Genomic DNA, 11684 nt, shown 5'->3' on the forward strand with positions numbered 1-11684 from the left:
TCCTTTTACTGCATCTGTTAGTCCATGGACAGAAAGCCCATGCGACAAAGTTTGCTGGTCCTCTCCTACATACACATTTGGAACCATCCAACCATAACATAAACAAGGTGTTGCTCAAACAAGATAGGAGTACTAGACGAGATTCATTATACCCATGGAACGACATTGCCATACAAGCAGAGGCAGGGAGAGCAAAGTAACGGATTTGGCTGCTAACATTGACCATACAAATGCAGTTTACGACTTAAAATACTTTGGCAACCCCTTATGTGAACGCACGTCCACAGAGCTATCACATCAACAAAACTCACAGGAAATAAATTTAGAAAAGCTCCAAAAGACTAGAGGATGCCATCTATAGCTAATTAAAGATTCAAACTAGGAGAACTTTTTTATCTCTTACATGAAAAGATCTAATATGTGGAATTGTTTTTTTGTTATAATTGATCAGAGTCCGCTGTGAAACCGAGGTAAAACATCATCCTGTACTCAGTGAGTTGTTTCAACATGGAATGTAAAAGACCACGGGTAAACCAACCAGCAATTCCACCTAAATACCTAATGCATCCACGACTACTACTACTAATCATGATACAGCTAACTAAAAAACAAAACTTTCTAAACAGCTGACGACTTCAGATCTCATGATTGTAAGCATGACTTGTCTTGAGCAGGATATCCATCAATAACCATAGCTGGATCCATAAATGGAACCATAATCCCCCGCAGATGGATGACCAGTGCCACCTGATGGTGAAGTATATACAGGACCTTGAGAATAAGGATTATAGCCTTGGGAAGGTGGTCCAGCCGCAGTGTTCTGCATTGAGCTGGTAGCATCAGCAATAGAATTCTGCACCATAAGAAGGTTGGTAAGAATGCAATGCATTTCTAAGAAATCTCAGTTGTAAGACTAATATGGCAAAGCTCATTTCTTTGCAGTTAAATGTAAATCTTACATTCACAAGTTACAGGTGACAATGGGGGCTTCTGGAAATGGTAGCAAAGATGATTTTGCTTGGAGATAGAGAAGCAGTTTTTCATTTGATGCTTGGGTTTTTAGAACGTTTTAATTTGTACATCAGTCATTTTATACTTCTGTATTCAACATATGCATTTAGTATGCTCATATATACTGGAAGTGGACAAAAGTGCCTACATGATATCTACATTTATTAGAAATTTCAACTTTTTTTTACAATTTTTATGTATTTTCACAGTTTTTGGTAATTTATGCTTATTATATTAGTTTGTAAATATTTATAGATTACAAATTGATGGGCTTATGTCTCATGCCTTGGGGATCTTCCACCAACCACCCCCCCCCCCCCCCAAACCCCCAAATGTTAGGTAAAGCATCTCGCCTTGTGATCACACCTTTTAAACTGATCCCCCACCAGCAACACGGTACCACCTCCCTCTCTACTTCTGTACTCCAGTATAGCTAAAAAACTTTGCATCACCCTCGCCAGCACAGCTAGCCCTTCATTTCTCCAAGCCCAGAAACAGCACTACAACTGTCGGATTTCCAAAAGGTAAATTAAAGTTCAGTAATTCAATTGTCAGAATATTACCTGAATTAATTGCTGCGCTGTTTGCACTTGTGCTGCGGATCCAGTTATCTCCACAGTCATCTCACCAGGAACACCCCTTGTTTCCTGAACTGCAATAGAAGCACCACTGGTCCGACGAACATAGCTAATATTTGAACCAGAGGTCCCGATAACAGCATCAGCATAGGACAAAGGAATTTGCATGTTTTGTGTGACCTTCAAAGAAAAAGGAGCATCAGATAACAGAATGTTGGAGTACTTTATAAAAAGAATTGAAGGCCAAAAAGAGAAAGCAAGACTGCTGGCAACTTGATGGATCTATTCGGTAGTATCCTTAAAAGGCCACCAGACCCTTACCATGTGTAACATATACAGGCATGATGTACATGCCACCTCTACATGCACCTCTTTGGGTAATTAATTAATCAAGATCAGAGTCCAACTACCCGAATTATCTTTAAGTTCACAGAGAATGTATAAATTAGGTCGCTAGTTGCATTCAACAGATTGAATGTAGAAAAAGAGCTCACCTTTGTAACCATAGATTGTTGTGTTTGCACATTTTTACCATAAGCTCCCATTGAAGCATCTCTACTATAAGGAGGGGGGCCCTGACGCGGCTGTTTTTCCAATGGTGGCATGTCTACCGGTGGAAAATAAGCATCGAACTGTCGTGGAGGCGGCATATACTGAGTGTTGTGCCCATAACCAGGTCCACCGCCAGCACTCCCAGGAAAACCGGATGGAGGAGGGGCCCATGACTGAGTAGGTCCAGGCGGAGGCATGTTCTGATTTGGTCGAGCATTTGGCATTTGCATCTGAGCAGACAAGAAAGACACAATTTCAAAAAGTATTACTAAGAAGGTCAAATTCTCCCAAAACCAGCCAGTAGACTTACTTGCATCTCAAATACTCCAATTACACTACGATCAACTAAAAATTTCCTGAGATGTGATGCAACCATTTCAACTGCTTTATGCACGCCGGCGGGCTCTCCTTGTATCTCAACAACACTGTCATCAGGAAGAGCAAAAAGTGGAAGGTGCTCTGCAGAATCCAGTTGATGGGAATCAAACATATGATAACATTTCCAAAAGGAAAAAGGGATTTCAGAAGAGAAATTAGAATAACACACACACCACTTGACTTCACAACAAACACCACAGCATGTCAGTTTCTTTAGCTTTACCAAGTTCACGACATGGTCCTTTATTATTTATATAATTCAAGCAGCAAACAAGACAAAGGGAAACAAACCAAAGGGACCCAGAAATTTGAGCATTATTCTTCCTCAGAATAGTTACTTTGATTGTTCTTCTGCAGCTTTTTAATCTACTCTCCTATCTTTTGAACCCCCACCCCCCCAAAAAAAAAAAATCCAAGTTCCCAAAATTTCAGCATCTGGAATTATCCTTATCCCGGTTTTTGTTTATTTCAATAATGGCAAATGACACTTCACAATATTCTCTAGCATCACTGGTCAAATATAATTAATAAGATGGAGTATGTCTAAAAGAGTAAAAGCAATATATTTGCCATAAAATCTGAAGTTTATACACTCGTACCAGTGTTAACTTCACGTCCTTTTACGACCCAATGTACCCACGTAAAGCCAGCTCTAGATCTTAGTGGTTCACAAAAAGAGACAAGAAAAGGTGGGGAATCTCTACCAAGTCCTTTAGATGTTTAAAATACCGTGAAGTCCTTATAAGGAGGGGGAAAAGGTAGGGTTGGAAAAGATTTCCTTCGAGGAGTCCAAAAACAAATTGGATCATAGAAGCAAAGTTTATCAGTAGGAGATGGAAAAAGCGCAAAATTCTGGAAAGATGCCAGGAAGGAGCAAACTCCATTGATGGAAGTTTTTCCAGATTTGTTCATTCTATGGTAATAACCCAGAGAGCACAATAGATGAGATGTGGAGTGCACAGGGTTGGAACTTATCCTTTCAGAAGATTGTTGAATGATTGGGAAGTGGAAAGGGTTGCCAACCTGTTAAGCAGAATTGGTGATTTCAGTGGCACCAACAATGATCCAGACACCCTGAGATGGAGGCATAACAGTGATGGAAAATTCTCAGTAAAAAGGGCTTACAAAAGGGAGGGCAATAGGCAGAATTGAGAGCAACCAAAGCTATGGAGAAGCATATGGAAGTGCCCAGCTCCAAATAAGGTGAAACGCTTCACATGGATGGTGAAAAGAAGGGCTTGTTTGACACATGAAGTTTTAAAGAGAAAAGGTGCCATCATAGTTTCAAGATGCTTCTTGTGCAATGAAACTGATGAGACTAACAAGCACCTATTTCTGCATTGCAAATTCACTGCACAATTGTGGTCCTTATTTCTCAACTTAACAAAGACTAATTGGTCTATGCCATGCTTAGCTGTTGGATGAAGAGGAGGCAGTAAGAGTCAGAAGAAATGGAGGAGGATACTACTCCACTGCATTTGGTGGACAGTGTGGAGGGAGAGGAATGGGATGTTTTGAAGATAGATCCAATTCCATTCAGAAAGTTAAATGGAATTGAATAGTATCTTTCTACTTTTGGTGTAAAGAAATAGGATTAGAAGATATAGATCAGTTTATAGATTTATTAAAATCCCTGTAAGTATTTCTATTTCCTTCTTTATGCTGTAACACTTTTTGAAGGTCCGGCATGTCCTTAATGATGAGGAATACACAATTACCAGAAAAAAAGAAAAAAAAAATTGCTAACAATGTTGTCTTCATAGAAATCCAACATGATCAAGCCTTTTAGTAAGTCCACAAGGCCTATCGAAAAATCTACAGCTTATTCACCAAAATCATACACCACATTAAGCAAACATGTCCTTTTTTTGTTTTTTGTCATAGTAACCTCACCACCCACCCCCAACAAAACCTCTCACACGGGGCCAAGCTGCGGGCTTTTAACACTTAGCTCCCTTAGTCACTATAACCACCAACCTCCTGGTTAGAGATGGAGGTCCTAGCTCCCTTGATGACTAAACTACCAACCTCCTAGTTGGGGATGGAGGGCCTTTCCCACAAAGCTACCCCTCTCATGTCATTTAAGCTAGGGAAAATAGCGGTTTTGGTCCCTGAATTATTACTTTATTATGATTTTAGTCCTTGTGTTATTGAACTAAGCGCATTAGACCTTCAATTAATATAAAGGTGTGATTTTGGTCCCTAATACTAACAGATGTTAAAAACTTAACAGAATCAATACCAAAAAAATAAAATCACTGAAAAAGTCGACCAAACAGAGGAGATTTTTAGTAGGAGCATGTCCATATTCAACTTAGATCTATTTTATCAACTCAGACCAAAACCACTTTTTATAATGAAGAAACAGAGATGGCGTCATACATATTATTCTCACGTAAAAGAATTCTAAAGCTAAGCAAAAGAAGTTAGAAGAACATAAATCATTAAAAAAGGAAGACAAATAATAAGAATTCTAATTACTATATATCTAGATCCTCTCACTTAAAGGAATGCAAGGGATCATTGGAACTTGACAATCCGATCAAGAGCAAAAAAGTAATAACCCCGCCAGTATAATTAACAATAGTCCAAGTGAGAATACTGCCTGCTACATTGCTGGATGCAAACTCAGTTACCCTCCGTTAATATAGGCAGGTCTGAGTTTTTTATGCTTGGCATATGAGTATGGAAACTGGCGAGTGAGGCGACCAGTAAAATATTCACGGTGATCGTCTATGATTAAGATGTTTCATAGAATTGTTCAAGAAGTGACCAGACCTTTTACATGCCTCAGAAAACCAGTTCTGGTGATCATCATGTAGGGGTTAATTCCCCTTGTCATTCCTTTTTTTTTTTTTTTTTTTTTTACTTTTCCAGTATTTATTTTTTGATCTGTGATTCTGTTAATTATTTAACGTCTGTTAGTACTAGGGACCAAAATCACACGTTTATATTAATTGAAGGTCTAATGCCCTTAGTTAAATAACACAAGGACTAAAATCATAATAAAGTAATAATTCAGGGACCAAAAACACTATTTGCCCTTTAAGCGAACATATCTTTTCCTTGCAAAACAACTATAGTTTAGGATATCCCGTAAATAACTTTTCAGCTAGCAAAATTGTCTTGGTTAAGATTAAATCATTTCACCACTTTGGGCCATTTACAGCAAGCATAATCGAAATGGATAAGAAAAGTATTAATTCCACATGTTCTATTAACATATATCTGGAAACTCATTCGTAAAACCAGTGTTCTTACAGGCTCACTTGAAGTTAGCTTAAGCTCTCTGGACTAAGTGGAGAGCAGGTTTGTGCTTTGCCTCGCTTAAGCAATGATTGAGAGAAGGGACCAATACAAAAAAATACACTAAATACAATTGTAACTTTGCTGGTTAAGAAAATATACCAGTGATTAAGAATGGAAAACTATAAATTTAATATAAAAACTCAACTGCTAAATTTGAATTAGAAACTTAAAACTACATCTTTCATCTTAACTAAAATTTCAAATAGTTTTCACACTTGACTAACATCATGTTTACTTCAAATATTCCAATTCTTTTATGAAAGACTTCATATTTTCTAGTTCCTTAGTCCACAATTAGTTTTTGTTTTCTTAGGAAATTTAGTTATCTTTCTTATATTGCACATTATTTTCTACATGTGTGCCTCTCTAGTAAGCGCTTCACATTTAAAGTCCAGCAACAAGCCATGGCACTTTACTTCGCTTTTCACTTTTGACAATGCTGGACTTAGCAGTAAATCCTTATTAGATTCTAAAGATTATTTTCGCCATTATAGAGATTAGAGACCTAGTTAACCAATGCGCACTTACCCAGGTTAGGGGAGCTCATGTGAAACACATCCTTATCCTATATATACCAAGAATATGTGCAGTGCCAAATTTCTCTTCAAATACGCTATATCTTGACAGCATTACAAGGCAGTTAGGGACTGCAAATGACAAGATGGACTAAATTCTCAAGGAAACAACTTGAGAAAAGGATATCTAAGTTAAAGAGAGAAGCACCTTCTCCAATTACTCGAATGGTGCAATGAGATGTGTCTTGAATAGTCTTAATAGTGCTACCCTGTTTCCCAATCAAGTTTCCAGCCTGTGAGGCTGCCACAAGTAGTCTGGTCGTGACTGGCCTCCCAGTGACTGGTGGAGCTCTAGCTGAATCAGTGTCTACATCAACAATCCGCTTGTGAACCTTCAAAAGACCATCCATAGCAGGCGGAATTGACAGGCTTGGATCTTCTTTCGCAGATATCATCACCTACAACAGAATAGAATTATCAATCCATGGGCAGCAAGATATAAGGAAATATGCGCTAAATCGACTTTTGCCAGAGCCCAATGACTGTTCACAATATGTTCACTTGTTCAGGGTTCAATCAGTATAATGCAGCATCAGTAAATATAGTGTTGTGTTCTGGTATCATAATTCATAAGCAGAATAGAAGTGCTAAAAACAAAAGCTTCCACGAAAATCTGCCGAAATCAGGTGAAAGTATAGATCCCAATATGCCGGTTTTACAATTACATCCAGCTCGTTCTCCAACAAACTACCAAACAACCCATCCCTCTAAAAGGAAAATAAGAGATTCCTTGCAGCGAAAACTTTTTAACAGAGGACTTCTATTTTTGATGAAGTAAGATCGTTAAGACTGCACTAATCTGCAATTTATAAGTAGCCCTAAATCAAAAGCATTCTGATAGACCTTACAAAATAACAAGCATTTTGATAGGACACAGGCACTTTGTGCCAAGTGCATTTACACCTATAAACTAAGGAGTCTGAATTCCTATGGATATGCCCACTTACTAAAATGCCTATTTAAGCCTTTTAATACCATATGAATTGTTAAATATAGATCCAGTTGCTCAATTGTTTACTATTTAGCTAGGCACACCCACAGAAATATAAAAGCAAATTTTGGATAGTCTAAAAAAAAGCTGCTGCTATATTTCAGCCGACTTTTCATAAATTAAAAAGATGAATTCCACTCAGTTCTTTTTCTAAGCTTCTTGTTGAACTATATCCCAGCACATAATCATCCATTTAATGATTTTTTATAGGTTCATTAGATGATTTTGATTGTTTCTCATGTGGAAGTTATGTCCTGCAGATTGTAGTTAAATTTGTTAACTTCCTCTTTGATACAGTGCAACAGCTTCTGACAAGACACCAACCGACCAAGTTTCGAAGTTACCAGACATAGTGCAATGCTTCTTGGAACTGATAGTGGATAAAGGCAATTCTCAGGATTGTCAGAACAACTTTTCAGCACTTGGAATGCTCAATGCTGATGACTCCAGTCTGGATCTTGGTTCTTCTAGTATGAAGCTCACTTTCATTGAAATGTTTCCTTATATGGGCAGGAACCTGCACACACTCATGTTGGTTACTATGAGGTCATAGAAACTCTCACATCATTTTGGTTGTGTTAATGGCTTGTTTTTAACCCACTTTGAAGAAGTTAGTCATAGTTATGGTTCACTTGGTTGAATAATACTTAAAATTTTCTCATGAAGGGAAAGAAGTTAGTTCTCTTCTGAATTTAAAAAAGTGAAGTCATAATTACTGTTCAATCAGTTGTATATTAATCCACTTATTTCTACCAGCTCTCCCTCAAATTATTTTCTGTGATAATTGATGCTACCATCAGCATTGAGAATTACTGATTTTCTTTTTTCTACTGCTTTCCTTTACGTAGATTACATGTAAGATCAATCACTACTACACTGTTGTTAACACCATGTTAGTTGGCTGCAATCACTACTACACTGCTGTTAACCTCATTTCATTTGGCTTACAATAACATCTAGACACAAGGTGGGGCTGAGCCTAAAGGGATTCCATGAACCTCTAGTCTTTTCTTTTGGGTATGTGGGGCGGGTTGGCAAGTGAGGAACTTCTACTACGTCCAGCGTAAATAATAATTGAGTTAAGTGAAAATATGCTTAAGTCAGATTTCTAGAACCATGAAACACCAATCTCTAAAACCATTCCCCACAAGCAAGAATTTTTAATAAAAGAAGAATTCACCATAACCAAGCAGTACTAAATAGATGTATGAACACTTGTAGGTCAACCTTAAGCTACTGCATTACAACCACTGAATTAACTGGTAGTTTGCCAGACTTAAAAAATAAGTAATCACTATCCTACATGCATGAAGGCAGAGGCGGATGGAGCACCATAACTTGGGGTTCAATTGAACCCCAAACTTTCGATGCGGGGTATAAATTTACTAAAATTACAATAAATAGTAGATATGAACCCATAACTTTAGAAATATAATGGTTTAGTGCTAAAAAATTTAGATGTTGAACCCCTAGAATTTAAATCGTAGATCCGCCTCTACATGAAGGAAGGTGAAGCTCACACAAGGATGCCTATATTAACATGTGCAAGCCATAAAGAGAGTTCACGAACAGTAAGACAAATGGAGAATGTAGCTTTCTGCAGTAGCAACATCGCGAGGGAAATCATTTCACACCATTAGAGTGCATATATTTATATAAAAAATGCCCATAATATGTAGATGCTAAATAGTGTAAATGACAAAATCAATCAGCAACTCACAGCTCTTTCAGTGGTCCCAGGAGGACCATCAAGGACCTTAATGCGAGCTTTTGTCTCCTCACAAGTCTTCTTAATATACTCTCCTCTGCGACCAATGATACTACCCACCTTCTGAGCGGGAACTAACATCCTGAAAACGTTTTCTCCTGGCCAGCCCGGCCATTTTTTTTCTTCGCCAGCCCCTGTATCAATTGAAGTAACTTTTACCTCCTCAGAAGCATGTGTCTCCTCAGGTGCGGTATTCACGCCAAGAGTAGTATCTGACTCATGAATATTATCCATGTTCTGCACAGCATCTGTATCATGGACATGATCAGTGTCATGTACATGATCTGCCTCATGCACATGATCAGTGTCCTGCACATGATCAGCTTCGTGCACATGATTGGTGTCCTGCACGTAATCAGATTCATGCACGTGATCAGCGCCTTCCATATTATCCTTGCCATTGACATTATCGTTGTCCTGAACACTGTTCATATTATCCAGGTTTTCTGTGCCATGCAAGTTACCCGTCTCAGGTTGCTCAAAATTTTCATCAGTCATTTTCTGGAAGAAAAAAACAAAAAGAAATTTACAAAAATATCCAGCCACAGCCAATTGGCTGAATGAACTATTGAACTCTGAAGGCCTCCTGCATTTCACCTGTGTAGAAGCTGGAACATAACAGTTTACCTTCATGAAGTTGGTACCGTAATGCTTTCCCAAAAAATAAGAAAAAAGATGGAAAACATGCAACAACAACAAACCCAGTATGATCCCACAGGTGAGGTCTGGGGAGGGTAGGATATATGCAGACCTTACCCCTAACTTTGTGTGGTACGGAGGAGATAGAAAAACATGCATCTTTTCTAATATAATTTCCGTAGTGATTTAGAAATTAGAAAACTAGAACTAAAAAACGGCGAAAAAAGATAGAAAAACATGCATCCTTTCTAATATTATTTCCGTATAGATTTTCAAGAAATTAGAACATTAAAACCAAAAAACAGCGAAAAAAGGTGTGAACGTTTAGGATTAACACAAGATTAGACCCTGTAGGCTCGCTATAAAGCATTGAGAATAACCAATAAGTTGAATTCCATGCTGGAATCACCAACCCCCAAAATTAAACAAAGAAAAAACAACCTTATCATACATGCATCACTGACCCCAAAAAATACTCAATCATGCACCTCGCCTTCTTGAGAGCAAAAACCATACTGAAGTTATAAGTCACAAAACCCCATACCTTCTAACATATGACCCCTTATTTCTTTGATCAAAATTATCCTCTAGTACTAAGTCTAGAAAGCCCCCAAAGGCCGAGAAAGAATCCTAATGGAGTAATTCAGAGGAGAAGATTAGAGGGCCGGGTGCATTATCTACAGGAAAATGTACATTTCTCGTTACAAAAGAAACTGAGTGGGCGTTTGGACATAAAAATTGTGAAATTTGGAAAAGAGTAGTCACTTGTTTTCAAGTTGAAAATAGTACTCCCTCCGTGCATTTTTACTTGTGCCCTATACTAAAAATAGAAGTCCACTTTTACTTTTGTCTAGTTTAGAAAACCAAGACAGAATTTAACACATAGTTCCTAATTTATCCTTATTACTTGCTATAATCACTTATCAAAGCGTTTCCCAAAACACTGCATTTATTATATTCAAAGGGTAATATAGTAAGATTATCATTCTACTTTTTGCTCCTTAATAGGCGCGCCAAGTCAATAACATGACAAGTAAAAATGGACGCAGGGAGTATTTGGATGTTGGAGTTGTGTTTGAACATGAATATAAATTGGAGTTGTTTTTCAATTTTGTGAGTGATTTGAAGCGAAAATTGTGAAAAAATCTTTTCGGAGTTTTTCGAATTCCGGAAAATTGTAACAATTTTCCATGTCCAAAAAAATTGAAAACTACCTATGGCCAATCAGGCACTACGTCTTTAAACTGTAAAATACAAAATCCTAACACCCTAAAAGCTTTGTACAAAAGACTCATAGCATATTTACCGTTTGAAAACCCTAATAGACAAAACCTGCAATACCAGAACCTTCTAGAACCATCTCTTTCTAAAACAAGCCTAAACCCTCCCACAAACAAGAGAATAGACAAAGAAATGCTTAAACAATCAGATATATATACATATGCATATTGAAATTTTTTTATATATATTCAATACGCTAAATTTGAATATGACAACATACTTACAGAAAACTGAAAGCTTGCAAAGTGCGAAGTGTGTAGAAGAGCGGGAGAAAGGAAGAATAACCAAAAATATGGGAATGAAAACGGACACTAGGTTTTATAATGTTAGTTTTGGATAATTTATAATCTACTTCCTACACTTCTTCTATTTGTCATTTTGGTCTTTCAAATTGGGAGAAACTGACAAATATGATCCCTTATGTTTGGGTATTTTAAATCAATCTCTGAAATGTACTTCTGAATAGTTTTGGTCCTTTAATTTGTTAAAATTGAGCATTTTCGGATAGATCAAATATTTTAACAAAAGCTATCGATTAGATTTGAGGGAAAAAGTTAAAAAGTCAGTTTAATAAAAGTTTCAACAAAGACTCATTAAATTCT

At 37.4% G+C, this 11684-nt stretch overlaps 1 protein-coding gene across 3 annotated transcripts; it reads right to left on the bottom strand.

Annotated features, from left to right (window-relative positions):
• Positions 1–191: 191 nt before the first annotated feature.
• Positions 192–11438, bottom strand: LOC132051080 (flowering locus K homology domain-like). Of its 3 annotated transcripts, none has more exons than XM_059442383.1 (7): positions 11303–11438; positions 9115–9663; positions 6552–6801; positions 2452–2600; positions 2084–2371; positions 1575–1769; positions 192–853 (listed from the first exon to the last, which is right to left on the bottom strand). In XM_059442383.1, exons 2-7 carry the CDS (start codon positions 9658–9660, stop codon positions 683–685), a joined length of 1599 nt encoding a protein of 532 aa, XP_059298366.1. In that variant the 5' UTR covers positions 9661–9663; positions 11303–11438; the 3' UTR covers positions 192–682. The 3 variants fall into 3 exon arrangements, with proteins under 3 accessions (XP_059298366.1, XP_059298361.1, XP_059298358.1); XM_059442378.1 differs by having other exon boundaries at positions 11307–11429; XM_059442375.1 differs by lacking the exon at positions 11303–11438 and adding an exon at positions 9760–10901.
• Between the last annotated feature and the right edge of the window lie 246 nt (positions 11439–11684).

This window comes from Lycium ferocissimum, chromosome 1 (genome assembly GCF_029784015.1).
Source record: "Lycium ferocissimum isolate CSIRO_LF1 chromosome 1, AGI_CSIRO_Lferr_CH_V1, whole genome shotgun sequence".
Taxonomy (NCBI): domain Eukaryota; kingdom Viridiplantae; phylum Streptophyta; class Magnoliopsida; order Solanales; family Solanaceae; genus Lycium; species Lycium ferocissimum.

Bases quoted from the DNA above. Each gene is read 5' to 3' on its own strand.
- LOC132051080 (XM_059442375.1), bottom strand. From the start codon at position 9,960: ATGCATGTTTTTCTATCTCCTCCGTACCACACAAAGTTAGGGGTAAGG. The intron at 2,372-2,451 runs GTAAGTCTACTG...TTGTCTGCTCAG, and splicing joins TTGGAGTATTTGAGATGCAA to ATGCAAATGCCAAATGCTCG. The intron at 854-1,574 runs GTAATATTCTGA...CTTATGGTGCAG, and splicing joins CAGCGCAGCAATTAATTCAG to AATTCTATTGCTGATGCTAC.